This window comes from Equus caballus, chromosome 6 (genome assembly GCF_041296265.1).
Source record: "Equus caballus isolate H_3958 breed thoroughbred chromosome 6, TB-T2T, whole genome shotgun sequence".
In the NCBI taxonomy this organism is placed as follows: Eukaryota; Metazoa; Chordata; class Mammalia; order Perissodactyla; family Equidae; genus Equus; species Equus caballus.
The window spans coordinates 43,447,281-43,465,256 of NC_091689.1; the positions used below are offsets into that span (position 1 = coordinate 43,447,281).

At 48.5% G+C, this 17,976-nt stretch overlaps 1 protein-coding gene across 7 annotated transcripts in view; it reads right to left on the reverse strand.

Moving 5' to 3' along the window:
- Window positions 1-17,976, reverse strand: part of IQSEC3 (IQ motif and Sec7 domain ArfGEF 3) — a 110,047-nt gene that overhangs the window by 75,458 nt on the left and 16,613 nt on the right. For 6 of the 7 annotated variants that reach the window (XR_011439917.1, XR_011439916.1, XR_011439915.1 and 3 more), the window contains exon 2: window positions 451-534. The exons of the other annotated variant lie outside the window; for it this stretch is intronic. Coding sequence is in view for 2 of the 6 variants with exons in the window: in XM_023642969.2 (XP_023498737.2) it covers window positions 451-534 (84 nt within the window). In the remaining 4 variants the exon portion in view is untranslated. The remainder of the gene's footprint in view (window positions 1-450; window positions 535-17,976) is intronic. 7 annotated transcript variants of the gene reach the window in all.

Sequence of the window (17,976 nt, forward strand, 5' to 3'; positions counted from 1 at the left end):
TTAAACTCAGTCATCTTGGCTCCTTTATGGATGGAGAAAGATTAGAGAGAAAAATGTAAATATTTGTTGTAAGAGGAAGGATGGACACTGTCATGGGTTGAGTGCCTACCGAGAGCTAATCACCTGCCATGTGAGGTACATCTATGTATATAATCAAATCACCTCCCTTGATGTTTAAAAAATTCTGTTTATATGGGCTGTTTAGTGGGAAGGAGAGTAGGTTTAGAATTTGAACAGTAGGGTGCGGTGATCTCAAAAGTTGGGAATGGCTCACTGGGGTCCAGTGGAAGGAAAGAGAAATGGAAGTATGAGGAAGGAGGGGAAAACAGAGAACAAACACAAACACAAGACTCAAGAGGAAGAGGCCAAATGGTGCAGCGGTGTGCGTGTCGCTCTGAGGGGCAGGACAGTGCGGGTGGGGAAGGGAGGAGCGTCCACAGTACTTCCCACCTTTGGGAGGCCAGGTCGGAGCCGGTGGGCTTCTGCTCGGCGTCAGCGGCTGGGCAGCAGAACTGGTGCAGCACGGTCTCATTCCTGAGGGAGGGCAGAGGGAGAAGGTCAGGGTGTGGCGAGACAGGCCGGGCCCAGCTCGGTCCTCGGACACCAAGGCATTTCTGCCCTGAAACCTTGCCCTGGGTAGCGCTGAGGCCACCCCATGCTGCCCCCGGGAAGGGACAGCACTGACTCTCGGCCTCAGGCCCTTCTCTGTCACCCACAGGCCCCGTGCAAACACCGCCTCCTGCTTGCAGCCTCCCTGACCTCCTGTCCACCCCTCCTACTTCTGCATCCCATCTCCCAGGCAGGCTTCTCTATGTAGATGCACCATTTATTCTGCTCTATCTTTCATCACTATCGTCATTAGTTCTTTATAACCCTGTTATAAGGTGTGGCAAGGCAGAGCTAAGTGTGTTCATCTGTCATGCACAGAATTGCATGCAGTAAACATTTTTAAGCTGATCATATACAAAGACACAAAGTGCTCAAACAGAGGTTTCAGTGTGGCCGGCAGAAAATCCAAGGTCTGGGCTTGATGAGGGATTGATATAATGCCGAAGAAAATACCAACCTGAAGGCAGAGATCTGGGTTTTAGTGCCAACTCTCCAGCTAGCCAGCTGGAGACACCAAGTTCACCTTTTCTGGGTCTCAGTGTATTTACTAAGGAAATAAGGGAGTTGAGCTGGAGAAGTGGTTCTCAGCCCTAGCTGCTTATCAGAATCACCGGGAGATTTTTTTAAACTACCGATGCCTGGGCCCTCCCCGCCCCCAGGGACTGATTCCCTTGGTCTGGCCTGCGTTGGGGGCACCAGGACTGTTTATAAGCTCCCAGCTGATTCTAAAGGCAGCCAGAATTGACAGCCATTAAACTCGATGATTTCCAAGGTCGCTTCCACTCTGAAATGCTGTGATTCTGACATCCACTTTGAGCCACCTTGGGATTCAATATTTTGGGTAAAGTTGTCCTGATCTGTTGCCTTGCCTCCCTTAGCAAGCAGTGGCCATTATGGAGTCAGAGATCGTCAGACATGGAAGGGCCCCCAAAGATCACCTGAAAGGGATGTTTGAACTTCCTTTAGCTTCAGAACCTTTTGTCCAAAACCAGTCTTTATGGAAACCCATTTTGTAAAACAACCAAAGGACAGCTCCAGGGTCAGGAAGTGGTGGTGGTGGTGGCGCTGGTGGGGTCTGTGCCACCTCCCTGACATCCTAGCCCCAATCTTGGTAGCTATCTCTCACCCATCACTTGGGGGCCCCTTGGCTCCGAGAGCACAGACTGGAACTGCTGAGTTTGGCTATCCTCATGGAAGAAAATAACATTGAAGCCTACCTTAATTTGACAAAAATAAATCTCAGAGAGAATGCATGTTTAAATGAGAAAAAAATAAAATAAGGGACAATTTAGAAGAACTGGGGAATATAGCCTAGGTGTTGGGGAGACTTTTAAAACAAAACAGAAAACTGAGAAGCCATTAAGATAAACATGTATGACTACATAAAATGAAAACATCTTGTATGGAAAAAAACCCTAATAAGTCAAAAGACAAATGATAGAGTGGGAAAATATATTTGCAATATGACAGAAGGAAAGTTAATACGCATGTTGAGATCCCACAAATTCACAATGCAAAGACAAACCCAGTCAATAGCCTCCTGGGCTGCCCGGCCTCAAGAGAAGAGGAAGAAGGAAGGAGGAGACAGGGCGGGAACTAGAAGGGCTCAGAGCCCAAACAATGGAGGGGCAGGTGGACCCAGGTGTGTAGATAAAGTGGAGAACCTATGGCATAGTGCCCACCCCCAGGTGCACCTGTGCCCCAGGACAGGTTTGGAGTTGGCCCAAAGCCCCCAAGAGCCTAGGCAAAGAGGCGCAGCTCGTTCACCACCCACAGCACTGGCATTGCAGGAGGAGAGCTCACTCAGACACAGTCACAGGCCGGCACAGCAGAGCCTAGAGGCTCTGTTCTGATCCTGTCTCTATTTCCCAGAGGTGTCCTCCCAGGGCTTGGAGCTGATCCTCTGACCAGGCACTGAGACAGGCTCTAGATGGTCCTCCCGGGTCCCCAGACTTGGCTGTGTTGGCTCATGCAATGGGCAACATAAATCTGGATGTCCCAGTCCTTTTGTACCTTGGGCTTGGGATGGCATGGGGATGGCAGTGCTATTGGGGGTTGCAGTGTCTTTTAGGGTTCCTGCTGATGGGGTCCTCAGGCCAGTCTATCTGAGAGAGGAAGCTTGCCTTCAGCCCTCCTCCTGTTTCTCCTCTTTCTACCTCCTGCCCCATGGGCCTCCTCAGCCTGGACCAGGGGCTCCCCATTGTAACCTCCCTTCTTGCCTTCTCCAGGGTTTAGTTCATGCTGAATTATAAGTCCTGTTCTGCCTGCCTCTGACCAGCCTGGCCACCTCCCCGGCTCAAGGTCATGAGTCAAGTCCCTTGATGTGGGCAGATCTTACCTCAGGTTGGCTGAACGTAGCTTCAGCCTCCCAGACTTCCCTTCTCTCCATCCCAAAGGAGAACCAAAACAAAGGGACCCAAAGACTTCATTCCCATGAAAAATAAAATTGGAGATGTGATGAGGAAGGCTCTTTACCTCTATCGTATTCTTCCCCAAAACCCATAACCCCAGTCTAACTGTGAGAAAACATCAGACAAATCCAAACTGAGGACATTCTACAAAGTCTCTGAGAAGTACTCCTCAAAACTGTCAAGGTCAGGAAAACCAAAGAGATGGGAACTGTCACAGACCAGAGAAAACCAAGGAGACGTGACAACTGTCATGTGGTACCCTGGATGGGATCCTGGAGCAGAAAGAAGATGTTAGTGGAAGAACCAGGAAAAGACAAACACAGTCTAGAGTTCAGTAGATAGACAGACAGAGAGATGATAGATGATAACCCTGGCGCAGCAAAAATACTAATAATTGTATCTTAGCACTTCATAGTGGTTACTATGTGGCATGTGCTGTTCTAAGCTCTTTCCATGTAGTAACTTATTAATCATCATAAAACAACATCCAACTAAACTTCCTCATCACTCTACAGCTGAGGAAACTGAGGCAGAGTGCATTTGTGAACCACTGATGGAATATCATGCACTCGATATGTGCCTCACTCGTTATGGCAACTCTTTATGATGTGGGTGATCATCACCTTTTTTACAGATGAGAAAACCAAGACTCCGAGGAGGTAAGTGACTTGCCCAAGGTCACACAGCTAGTTAGTAGGAGAGCCTAAAACCCAGGCAGGCTGGTTTCAAGGATCATGCCCATGTCTACTTCAAATGTTTTTTGGCCAGTGGGCATTCATGTATTCAGCCACCAAACCGTGAACTGGGAGTCCCCAGTGCCTACCCTGGGGCCTGGTACACTGTTGGCACTCAGTGCGTGAGGGTGCATAGAAGTGTCACATGCAGTTCCTGTCTCAGGGAGCCCACCAGCTATGAGAACATCCAGATTAACAACAGGCAAAGCCCCTGTTTGATTGAAGCTGGAAAAGGAAGCCATAACCAGGGTGTGGGCAGAGGGACCACGGCCTAGTTTCTTCTTCTCTGCCCAAGTCCGAGATTTGTCCTAACCTTGCTTCCTGAATCCCTAGTCAGCAGGTCACAGCCCTTCCTCTCTCTCTGCCTGCTCTCTTCCTGTCTTCCCTGGGAGCACTGCCACCATAGCAGATGGACCACTGGGCACCAGAGGCTGAGAAGGGGAGTAGGGGGCATGAGAGACAAGACAGGGTCCTTGGAGCGGCACCAACCCAAGGCTGTTGCCAGGATGTCGCATCACAGCTTGTCCACATGTGAGGCAGGGGCATGGTCATGACCTGCCTCTGTCCAGAGAATGCAGAATAAGACTTTCTTCCCTCGGAAGGGCTGACCTGAGGCCTTGTTCCTGCCCCCTACATTGATGCCAGGGTCGTCAATTCTCCACAAAGGGATCACAACCCCTTGGAGGCTCATCCAAGCCCCTGAGCTCTCAGAGCCTCAGTGTCCTCAACTGCAAAACTAGGATAACAGTCACTACTGCCCCTTGCAGGGCTTTGGGGGAGCAAATACAACGATGGATGTAAAAGCACGTCTTAAAGGTGACAGCTACACGAGTAACAGCAGCTCAAATGACAGATGGGAAGGAAGAAGCACTTCCTTCCCCAAGGAAGTGCTGCTTCCCTGAAGGCAGCCAGTGCTGCATTTTGTGAGCGCCAAGAGGCAGAAAATGTCCCCTCGCTATAGCAAGAACCAGCTGCTCTCAGAACCTGCTTCCTGGGGGCCTCTGCACTTGACATGCTCAGCTCTCTGTCCCTAATTTATCACACCAGAGTGGATCGTGACCCACAACATCTCTGCATCCCCATTTCATTGTGGTGGAAATTGAGGCCTGGTGTGGAGTGAGACAGGGTCCCAGCAGGTTGAGCAAATCCCTGAGATGCTGGGCATTCAGGCAGAGTGCCAGGCCTCATCTGCTGCCCATTGCTGACAGAGGAGTAAAGAAAGGAGATGGGCCTGTGCTCACAGGACTGACTGTCATCACTCACGGTGTGCGGGGCACCCTTCAAGGTGCATTAGGAACTTGAGCCAGGCCTTGGAATCATACAGCCCCCAAGCCACCCTAGAGCATGAGCCTGGGGGCACTTTCTCAGAGCCACCAAGTCACACAATTCTGGAGGCATCATTCACATCGTAGTCTGTGAGGTTCGCAGCCCAGGGCTGTGGCCCTCAGAGTTCTGGAGCTGGCAGGGACCCAAGGAAACTGACAATGGAAGGGACCCCTGACCCATTCTCAGTCCTTGGCTCTTGGAATTCCAAAGGAGGGAATTTGTGGTATCAGGCCAAAAGCTTGTTTCTTGTACCCTTAATTCCAGGGCCCATGACTTCAGGCAGAATTCAGTGGTTCCTGGGTTTAGCAATCCCCAGAACCTCCAACAGACGGATGTTGAAGGGGTAGTTGGATTGTGGGTAGACGTGGTAAACCTAGATGTGGGGCAGTCCGGACCCAGAATGAGGACTGCGATGTGTTGCTGTGAAGCTGGGCTGGGAAGGAGCTGAGAGCCCTCAGTGAACGAGAAGAGCAGCTACTCAGGGAATTTCAGGGCACCAGCCAATCAAGACAGGGGTTAAGGATTTCAAAGAAGGCCGTGTGGGCCTGAAGGAAGTGGAGAACCCTAGGGTTCCACCAGAAAAGGACCCTGTTTCTTAAAGAACTAAGCTGCGAAGAGAGTGCTGGTGCTGCCAGGGGAAGGACAGAGGCTGAGGGCCAGCTGGCTGGAGGCAGAAGGAAACCTCTATGCTGCTGGAGCTCATTAATGCTTCCCCAGGGCCAGGCGCTGGAAATTACAGGAGGTTGTGCACCTACAACTTCCCGCATCTATATTTAGATTGAGACTCAAGATTCTACCTCATGGCCATAAGAATAGCTGTGCAGTTTACAGCAACTGATGAGGTCCAGTCGTGCAGGGCTGAAGTGGGCAGAGGGACTAAGAAGGGGGACTCCCAGCGAGAGAATCAAGGGGGAGAAGCCAGGATGCCGGTGGGGCAGCTTTGAAGGAGGAACTCCCCTCCCCTTCACCAAGCTGAAGACAGCGGACTTAACCCCCAGCTTTTGGAAGGAATCATCCAGGGAACCCCTCTAAAGGAAGGGCCTTGAGCACCAGGAAAAGGGAGAAATCACAGAATCATTTCCAGTCACCTCCTCCAGCCCCTCCCATCCTGGTTCCACCGTCACTAGGGCTGGCAGAGCCTGAAGACTAGCTTCCTTTTTGTCACTTCCTCTTAATTTTCTCACTTCCTCCAGGAAGCCTTCTCTGTGTAAACAAGATGAATAGGAGGAAAAGATACTCTCATTATCTCAGAAGTCGCTCCTCTTCCTGAGGCGTGGGAGAGGCTGAACAGCCAAAACAACTTTGAAAGACAAGAGCAAGTTGTAGGCCTTACACTGTGTGCTTTCAAGACTTAAAATAAAACTACTAAAATTAAGACAATTTGGTGTTGGCATAAGGAGAGACACACAGATTGATTGAATCAAATAGAGAGGCTGGAAATAGACCCAAACATTATTGATTCTTGGTAAATTGATTCATGGTAAAAGTACCAAGATAATTCAATGGAGAGTGATGATCTTTTTAATAGATGATGCTGAAACAACTGAACATCTATATGAAAAAAAAAAAAAAGACTCTGTGCATATCTTGTACCATATATAAAAATTAATACAAAATGGATCATAGACCTAAAATAACAAACAGAATTATAAAACTTCCCCCAAGAAACCATAGGAGAAAATCTGTCATTTACAATATGCAGAGATTTTCTAGATGAGACAGAAAAAGCACAATATGCAGAGATTTTCTAGATGAGACAGAAAAAGCACAAACTATAAAAGAAAAAAATTGATAAACTAGACTTCATCAAAATAAAAAAATTTTCTTTGAAAGACACTGTTAAGAAAAATGCATTATACTTATGACTCAATAATAAAAAGACAAACAACTTTATAGAAAAACGTACAAAAGATTTGAACAGATACTTCACCAAAGAACGTATACTAATGACATCATTAATCATTAGAGAAACGCAAATTAAAATCACAATGGGATACCACTACACTCCCACTAGAATCACTAAAATTAAAAAGTCTGACAATACCAAGTGTTTAAAAGGGTGTAGAGCAACTGGAGCACTCAGACACCACCAGTGGGAATGTGAGATGGTGCAGCCCTTTGGAAAGCAATCTGGCAGATTCCTACAAAGTTAAACATACACTAACCACATGGCCCCGTAATTGCATTCCTAGGTACTTATCCAAGGTAAATAAAAACATACATTGACATAAGACTGTTCATAGCAGCAAATGTTCACAGCAGTAAAAAGCCAGCGACTCTGCACATCTACAGTCAATTGATCTTTGGCAAGGCAGCCAATACTGCACAACGGGGAAAGAAGAGTCTTTTCAACAAGTGGTGCTGGGAAAACTGCATATCCACATGCAGAAGAATAAATTTGGACCCATATTTTACGCTGTACTCAACAATCAACTCAAAATGGATGAAAGACTTAAACATAAAACCTGAAACTGTAAAACTCCTAGAAGAAAACATACGGGGAAAACTACATGACATTGATCTTGGCAATGATTTCACAGATATGCCATCAAAAGCACAGACAACAAAAACCAAAATAGACAAGAGGGACTACATTAAACTAAAAAGCTCTTGCACAGCAAAAGAAATAATCAACAGAGTAGAAAGGCAACCTATGGAATGTGAGAAAATATAAGTGGTTAATTTCAGATAAGTGGTTAATTTCAGAAATATATAAGGAACTCCTACAAGTCAATAGCAAAAAGACTAATAACGCAATAAAAAATGGGCTAAAGACTTGAATAAACATTTCTCCAAAGAAGACATACAAATGGCCGAAAGGTTTAAGAAAAGGTGCTCAACATCACTAATCATCAGGGAAATGCAAATCAAAATCACAGTGAGACATCACCTCACACCTGTTAGGATGGCTGTTATCAAAAAGACAAGGAATAACAAGTGCTGGTGAGGATGTGGAGAAAAGGGAACCCTTGTGCACTGTTGGTGGAAATGTAAAATGGTGCTATGGAAAACAGAATGGAAGCTTCTGAAAAAATTAAAAATATTACTACCATATGATCCAGAAGTCTTACTTCTTGGTATTTATCCCCCCCAAAATTGAAATCAAGATCTTGAAGAGACATTAGCACCCCAATATTCAGTGCAGCACTATTCACAATAGCCAAGATTTACAAACAGCCTAAATGTCCAGCCATGGACGAATGGATAAAGAAAATGTGATATTTACATATAACAGAATATTATTCAGCCTTGGAAAAGAAGGAAATCCTGCAATGTGTGATCACATGGATGAACCTCAAAGACTATGTAAGTAAAATAAGCCAGTCACAGATGGACAAATGCTGCATGATCTCACTTATATGAGGTATCTGAAATAGTCAAATCCTAGAATCAGAGAGTAGAATGGTGGTTACCAGGGGCTGGCGGAGAAGGAGCAATGAGAAACTGCTAATCAACGAGCATAAAATTTCAATTAGACAAGGTGAATAAGTTCTATTCTTCTGCTGTACAACATTGTGCCTGTAGTTAACAACACTATATTGTACATTGAAAAATTTGTTAAGAGGGTAGACCTCATGTTAAGAGTTCTTACCACAATAAAATAAATGACAATAAAAAAAGTTAAACATCTACGTGTTTTGATTTGAATATTTATTTCCTGAGTTGCATGACTAAAATGAGTGGTTCCCACTTTGTGAGCATCTGTGCCCTGGCCAGAGGTATAGGAGTGGGAGGGAACTGGCCCTGAGTCAATAAAAGGAGGACACAAATACATATGTACACCAAGGCTTGTCTGCAAATTGAATAAATGATCTATCCTGCACACATGTGGGCCATGTGCTCTAAATGTATGCAGAGGCAGTTAGTATCAATAAAATAGATTCATGTAAGAAAAAACAAACAGCAACAACCTAAATGTCCATTAACTGATAAATGGATAAACAAATTGTAGTCTATCTATACAATGGGATACTATTCAGCAATAAAAAGGAACCAGCCTACTCATACATGCACCAATGTGGCTGAATTTCAAAAGAGCATTACACCAAGTGAAGGAAGTGAGACACGAACGTCTACACATCGTATGATTCCGTCTGTGTGTCGCTCTAGAAAAGGCAAAGCTACAGTGGCAGAAGGCAGATCAGGCTCAGAGACACGCGAAGAGAGAGATTAAACTGCAAAAGGAACAAGGGGTCATTTGGGGTGATGGAAATGTTCTGTAGCTTGACTGAGATTGTGGTTACTTTTGTCAAAACTCATCAAACTATACCCTTAAAATGGGTGAATTTTATTGTAGGTAATTGTACCTTAATATGGCGGGCTCTTTTTCTAAGACCAAAATTTCTCCCTCTCCCTTCTCACTTCTTGATACTTCATCAAGAGGCTTTAGAATAACTTCCCTCCTCCCATTGACCCCAGATCACCTAACTACTAACCCTCCTTCAAGCAGCAGAAAAAAAAACACTGGATTTTTCCTTCCCTTCAACCACTAGATTGGATTTTCAGAGACCAGATGGCTCATGACTGAGCCAGAGGAGTGCAGGGGGCCAGAAACTAGGACAATGAGAAAGTTGGGGGTGGGGACGGTTGAATGGGGAAAATTTGGGGCCTGGGCTTGGGATTGAGAGACCCTGGGAAGTGCAGTGGTAACAGCGCTGAGAAGGAGACCCGGCCCCCACTCCACCACTGCCCGCCCTTGGGAAGGTCAAGTGCTGGTGAGCGAGGCTCTTCGACCTGCCCTGTTTACCTCACTGAGTTGTGGGGATTCAGTAAAACATTAAATGTGAAACTGCCTTGGGAGAAACGTAATAAACCCTGCACAGATGCAAAATCTCATAATGATTATGATTGATATTATTAGTCTTTGCCCCCAAGGAACTCAGCCACCACAGCTCTATTGCAAGCAGGATGCCATCTTGACTTCCTTCTCCCAGGTCCCCCACCCTGTTCTCCAGGCCTGGGGGCTGTGGAGCAAAAGGTAGATTTCCCTTGCTCATTGGTGCCATCTGCCACTGCACAGTCTTCCACAGGAAGCTTTGGAAAGATCTTAATAAGGCAATGATTCCAGATGTGCCAGCAGCAAGGGGCAAAGGCTACAGAAGGCACCGCCCTGTTGGCATCCAGGTCCGGGGTGGCCCACCGGGTTCAGTGTTCTTCCCCAAACCTGACAAAGGCTGCAACCTCCGGGTGGACTCCCGGTCTCCAGGATTTGCATCTCTTTCCTTCTCTGCTCACGTTCCTTCGGGAGAGCTGTAAAGCTCATCCAGTCCATGCCCCTGCCGCCAGGGATGGAAGTTACAGAATCCTGGGGAAAGAGTTGCCTGCCTCTCCTTTTCAGATAGATTTTCCCTAAAAATACGCTGCAGGCTCTTCAGCCGTTCACACGAAGGATGTGAGTTTGGTCCCGCAGGAACCCAGTGTTTTTCTCTTGGGTTCCAAGGAGCCTCAGAGCCCTACTGGCCACCCCAAGGGCCACGCTGAGGTCAAGAGGAAATTGGAGAAAGCAGAACAGAGGGGCTTACACTTCAGCCAATGGAGCTCTGAGTTGGTCTGTTTTATGTATTAGGGATGCCCATTAGGGTTAATTTTGGGGGGAAAATCGTTTTTTTAAAAAAACAGCTGGGAAAGCGTTCTTCTAACCTAACACCCCCTCCTGCCACTATTAAAGCTAGCTGAGTGTCCCCCAGTCACAGTGGCCTTACAGGCCCTGCCTGCCACCCTCCTGCAGGGCTCTCCTTGGCTCTCCTTTGCCCACTGCCTGGAGGAAGACTTCTTGAGTAATCCCACCTAAGTCCTCTGTACAAACTGTGCCTTGGTTTCCTCATCTGTAGAATGGGATACCAGAACTTCTTTAAAGCACTGTGTCTTTTTGGGTGTTCTTGCTGAGGAGGATTTGCCCTGAGCTAACATCCATGCCAATCTCCCTTTATTTTTTAGTACGGAGGTCGCCGGCATAGCACGGCCACTAGCAGAGTGGTGTAGGTCTGGCCTAGGAACCAAACCAGGGCCACTGACGCAGAACGCACTGAACTTAACCACTAGGCCACTGGGACTGGCCACTTTAAAGAGTTGTTTTGAGGATGAAATGAGTTAAGACATGTAAAGCAGTTACAGTTGAGCTTGGCACATAGTAAACGCTTAATAAATGTTAGCTATTGTTAACACAGCCCGCTTCCACCACCCTGGCCTTTGAGATCTCCCTTTGAGATCGGGGAGAGGACCTCCCGTCCTCTCCAAGCCCCTCACGCCCTCTCCTCCCCTGCTGGTCATCAACGTCATTTTCATAGGCCTTTGCTCCTCAGCATATGAACATGCTCAAATCTCTCATCCTAAAAACGTTATTTTTCCCTACAGCTCTTCTCCCCGTCCCTTCTACAGCCAGCCTTCCAGAAGAGCTGCCTGCCGGCAGGGGCTTCCTTTCGCCTTGCTCTCCCGCCAGCTTGCTGTGATATGGCGCTTCCCCCGGAGCCCTAATACAACTTTCCTCAGGGAGGTCCCCGACGATCGGTTGCTAAACCCAGCGGGAATTTCTCGGTTCCTGATTGACTTGTCTTTCTGCAGTAGTCATTGGCCAGACCCTCCTTCTGAAACACCCTCCTCCCTTGACTTCCAGGGAAGTGGTCTCCCTGCTTTTCTTACTTCTACCTCTTTTTTTTTCACAGTAATAGGAAGACATCAGCCACCATGCGGGAAGGGGAGGCCATGTGGAGAGGAACCAACAGCCAGCGCCAGCTCGCCAGCCATTTGATGGCCATCCTGAAAACAAATCTTCCAGCTGTGGTCAAGCCTCCCCAACCCACGCCATGCGCCATGAGGCGCAAAACAGGGCTAGTCCCTAACAAGCCTAGTTCTGAATGAAATGGACGCCTGGCCTTGAAGTTTCGCGCTGGTCGAAGACCAGTCTGGGTGGCTTCTCCCGCACTCTCATAGCACCCCGGGGCTGTCCACCGCTGTCCCCTCGAGACAATGAGCTGCCTCAGGGGAGGGGACACCTCTCTGCACCCGCTGTGCACTGACGCAGCATTGCACTTCCTCACTGCTCGTCCCCGGAAGGTGGACGCTGCGGCCGCCACTGTTCACGCTGCGCAGAGGAGGAAACTGGCTGAGGGAAAGGAGGTGCTTGTGCTTACTTATCTGTGGATTTTGCAAGTTTCCCACTCACTTCAGACTACAGCCAGCGGACCCCATCTCCTTAAGAAGGCGTGAAGGCATCCTTTCCCTAACAGAAAGCATCCTCTCTCCTCTTACTCAGCGTCTCCCCACGGAGCCGGAAGACAAGAACACTCCAGACTGCTTGCTTGTCTGTTTATTCGTTGAGCACGTATTGTCTGCTGGGAACTTGACGCACAGAAAACTAAAAAACAAAGGACCGGAGAGGTAAATATCATTATCCCATTTTACAAACGAGCAGGGAAATTTAGCAAGTGGTCAAAATCGCACTGCTAAGAGACTGAGGGAGGACTTATTGCAGGCCTGGTCCCAGCCCCCAAGTGGTTTCACTGCCACAGAAGAGACTGTGGAGACCACAGAGGAGGTCTGAGTTCAAGTTCTAGGGAGCCAGTTAGCTGCGTGGTTTGGGCGGGTCACCGAGCTCTCCGAGTCTGCTCTAAGAAACCCGCTCCCTCACTGGGCTGAGTGTCCTGAGAGGCGACTGGCAGGAAAGCTCTCCGTGGAGGACGCAGACTGCAGGCAGCAGGGGGTGCCGGCGGTCGCTGTACCGGCCTCCTGGCTGCAACTCCAGAGCCCAGACTGCCCACCTCCCAGCCCCTCCGTGGACCACCCATGCCCTTCTGAAAACGTGATTTCATTTTATGGAGGCGCCAGGCACAGGGGAAACACCTCGGCTTGGAATCAGGCTGATTTGAGGGTACATAGCACCTTGGCCATTTACTAGCTGTGTGACTTTGGGAAAGTCTCTTAGCCACTCTGAGCATCTTCCCTTATTTCTCAAATGGGCATAATAATAGTAGTAAGTCACTGGATAGCTGAAGGAATTAAATGAGAAAGTGCACTTTAGTTCAGCCCACGGCCCACAGCAGTGTATAATAATAAATGGTGCTCACTCCACTCTTGAGTTAGTTGCTGTATTTCCAGTCACATGCAAATTCCCTGTCCTGTGTCTCTACTCCACACACACGCACAGGGCCTGCCACCGTCGCCTCTTCAATGTCTGCTGAACTGAGGGCACGGCCGGCCTGGGCCTAGGGCACGCCTTTTTTTTTTTTCCAATTATACAATACGGTGTTATCAACTAGAGTCACCATGTTCTGCGTTAGACCCTCAGACCTTATTCAGCTCATATTTGAAAGTTTGTACCCTTTTACCCACCTCTCCCTATTCCCCCACCCCCAGCCCCTGGCAACCTCTTTTCTACTCTGTTTCTGAGTTTGACTTTTTTTTTAGATTCCACATATAAGTGAGATCATGCAGTATTCGTCTTTCTCTGTCTGACTTATCTCACTTAGCATAATGCCCTCAAGGTCCGTCCATGTTGTCACAAATGGCAGGATTTCCTTCTTTCTCATGGCTGAATAATATTCCATTGTATATACATATATACACTACATTTTCTTTATCCATTCATCCATTGGTGGACACTTAGGCTGTTTCCCTATCTTGGCTGTTGTGAATAATGCTGCAGTGAACATGGGAGCACAGATATCTCTTCCACATAGTGTTTTCATTTCCTTTGGATACATACTCAGAAGTGGGATAGCTGGATCACATGGTGGTTCTACTTTTAATTCTTTGAGGAACCTCCATATTGTTTTCCATCGTGGCTGCATCAATTTACGTTCCCACCAACAATGCACAAGGGTTCCCTTTTCTCCACGTCCTCACCGACACTTATCTCTTATCTTTTTGATAGTAGCCATTCTAACAGGTGCAAGGCGATAGCTCATTGTGGTTTTGATTTGCATTTCCCTAATAATTAGTGACGTTGAGCATCTTCCCACGGAACCTGCTGGCCATCTGTATATCTTCTTTGGAAAAATGTCTATTTGAGTCCTTTGCCCATGTTTTCATAGGATTTTTTTTTTTTGCTATTAAGTTGTATGAGTTCCTTATATATTTTGGATATTAACCGCTTATCAGCTATACGATTGGTAAAAATTTTCTCCCATTCAATAGGTTGCCTTTTCATTTTGTTGCTGGTCCCTTGCTGTGCAGAAGCTTTTTAGTCTGCTGTGGTCCCACTTGCTGATTTCTGCTTTTGTTGCCTACTGCCTCCCTTACCACATTTACCACAGTGGTGCTCACACAGTACTGCCATCTCTTCCTTTTGTTACAGCACTTCATGCTTTATACCGCATTTTCTCACACATCTTTTACTCTTTGTACCACCTTGTGAGTTAAATCTAGTCATTTCCCTTTGCAGATTAGGAACAGAGATGTGACCTGGTTTTCCCCAAGGTCACACAGCTGGTATGGGGCGGAACCAGCATTGAGCTAAGGTCCTCTGGTCCTGGGAGTGTGCCCACGTGGAGCGGGGAGGCAGCCACAACCCTCCAGGAAGGACTCCTCCTCGAGGCCCCTTCTCACATCACAGAACCAGCGTGGTTCCATGGAGGCCAGCAGACTTTAGGTTTGGGAAGACCTATGTTCGGTCCCTGCCATACCACTGGGATGGCTACGGCATCTCCACAGATTATCCCACCTTCAGCCTAAGTTTCTTCAGTTGGGAAGAGGGAGTCATAAAAGAAACTACCTCGCAGGACTATCTGAAGCTCAAACGAGAAACCACATCATGCTTAGTACGATGCTTAGCACACAGCAGGGGCCACAGAAACGTCCGTACCTGGCGCCCTGACTGAGCCGAGGCGTGGGAGGGGCAGAGACTGAGTGTGGTTTTGCACTTTGTAGTTAACAGCTTGGCCTGCCTGAGCCTCAGCCTCCTTCCCTGTAAAATAGCATCTGCCTCCAAGCCTTACCGTGAGGGTTAAATGCGTGAACACTAAGGGCTTAGAACTGTGCCTGGCCAGTCAGGATGCCCCTGCGGCTCCCAGCCCCGGAGGTGCTCCCCCGCAGCCCTGGAGTGGCGCACGCAAAGCCTTGCAATAATGCTGCGGGGCCGGCCCAGCCCTGTCCATAGCTGAAGTTCCCAATCAGGAAGCAGACTGAAGTCCAGGGAAGCCCCAGCCAGAGACCCCAGGCTACTCCAATCTCCAGATTTCCAGAGTCTGCCCACCCTTCAGGGCCCAACGCCAAAGACATTTCCTCCACAAAATCTTCCCTGGTTGGTTCTCGTGCCCACCCGCCTCTCCTGCTGGCCTCTGCCCCTGCCTGGGCTGGACACTCACCTCTGGACTCCCACAGCAGCCTCCCCGCGTGGGACACCAGCAGGCTGCAACGTCACTTTTTTCCACATTGAGCCACCAATCTTTATATACAAGTCCCATCTCTGTGCTAGAGGGAGCTCTCCAGAGCGGAGCTGTGCCTGTGACCAAGTCGTCTCTACAGCTGGCCGGCTTCAGGCATATGGTAGATACCATTTGTCACCTCAAGGCGTGAATAAGTCCCTATTACTGAAGGTGCAGGAGAGGAATGAGGAATCACACACACACGTGAAACGTGCACATGCACGGAAACCAAAGCCCAAGTACATACCACAGAGACCTCTTCACCGTATCATCAGATGTGCAAGGCGTGTGCAAGCCATTGCCATACATTACCTCCTTTTAATCCCCATTTTACAGATGAGGAGCCTCAGAGAAGCCAAGATACTTGCTTAACATCACACAGCCTTGGCATCAACCTGGCAGTCTTGGGGAAGCATAACTCAGACCAGGAAACTCTGTCTGTAACTTGCGTGTGCCAGGAGACCCCATCCTTTTCTCCACTCCACGCTCACCACCCAGCCCAGCCCTAGAGCCGTCGGGGGCTCCCAGCCCCTGAGCTTCACGCTGCCCTCTCTCCTTCCTGCCCAGCAGGGTGGCACTGCCAGCACCCCAGAGCCATTCCGTTGCCTAGGTTGAAGCCTATTTCTTTGAAGTCCAGCCGCTCTGTAGGGAGCCAGGAGGGGTCCCAGTGCCAGGCTGGGCGGCTCACTGTGGATTACAGAGCCAGGCGCTTGCCTGTGTCTTGCCAGCTTCCCTCACAAGGGATCTCTTTATCACCTGGCAGACAGGTACCTGGCCGCCGGGCGAAGCCAGCTTGAGAGCATGGATCAGGGCCGTCCAGGCCGTGCCAGCCTCAGAGGCTGCTTCTCGCCGCATCCTACTCAGCACACCAGAGAAGCCGCCCACACGCATTACTCACCCGCCTCAGTGGACTGTGGGCCTGCCTTGTGTTCCAGGATCAGCGAAGGCATGTCCCAGGCAGTAACAACGACTGCGTTTGTACAGTTTCTGATTTACAAAACACTTTTGAACGCCCTAAGAAGAAGCCCAGTGGATAATGGTAGTAAAAATAATTATGTATTATAATTGTAATAACAATTAATGTTGCTATTAATGCCGTTTGACCGATGAAGAAACTAAGAGGTTTGATGGCCTCCTGAGAACCCACAGCTAAGACCAGCCCCATGCCCTCCCACCGCCGCAGGCTGCTGCTGGCACCCTTGACCCCGCGGCTGGCATCTGCAGGGGAGGCAGCTGCTGGGCTGTGAAGGGAGGAGCCTGGATCTTGCCCTCCATCGCACAGTCAGACTCGGAGTTAGACAGAAACATAAAACCTCATCCAGCCAACCCACCTCCTGCAGCTTCCACTGGCCTCCGAGCCACCCGCTCAGCTCATGTGCACCAAACCAACTCACGTACCCACAAACACCCATCACCCCTGGTGAGCCGGCTTCACGCTAACACCCAATGTGCTTACATACACCTGAGCGGGTGTGCAGATTCATGCCCCTTGGTGCACACACACATACATGCACACACTCCTTAATATGCACACCTCACTTCACATACACATCCAGAAACCTCAAAACAATGCACATAGGTCCTAAATATGTTCCCAGTCTCATACTCAATATAAATTCCCCAAACCTATGCACACATGATCCTGCACGCTCATATACATGAATGCAATCACTCCTGGATGTGTAGATACGAGTATACAAATATACATATTTTCACATACAACCAGGCATGTGCACACAGACACACACACACAGGACTGAGACCCTGTTCCATACAGGAGCCCTCCTCCGCATGTGGGCCATGGAAGGATATGATGTCCCATGGGGACTGCAAATCATGCATCTGTGGCTACATGTGGGCATCATCTTTCGGGTCCTCTAGTTCAGTGCTGCTTGCAGGACAGAGATGAGTGGGCCAAAGGCCAGGTTCAGAGCTGCAGCAACATGAACAACTGTCACATGGGCATGGTGCCAGCAGCCTTTTTGTCCCTGAACATTGAGCCACATTCCCGATCAGGCCTTGCCTAGGGGAAGCACTTCCTACACCACAGGGAACACTCTTGGAGTGGGGATAGCTACATCAGGGCATAAGGTTAAAGCTTGCATGTGAATCTTGAAGACATCACTTTAGCTGTGTGACCTTGGGTGGGTGACCCTAACCCCTCTGAGCCTCAGTTACCACATCTGTGAAAGAGGGCTAATAATACCTTCCCAGCAGGATTGTGTGGATAAAATGAGGTAATAAATGTACATAAACGCCCAGCACAGAGCAGAAATGAGTGCATGGATATTGAAAGAAACACTGAATAACGAGTGAATATGAAATGACTAGGAACTGCACTCCAGGGCCCTCTCTGCTGAACTGTTCTCCCTCTCCTGCCTTTTGAACCCCTCAACTCTGTCTTCTGTCATGGATCACGTCACTCCCCTGTTCAAAGTCCCCACCCCCATGACTTCCCATTAACCTCACACCCCACACACTCCTCTGGAAGGCCCATTCTGACCTCTCCAACCCCATTCCTCTCTCTCTCTGCCA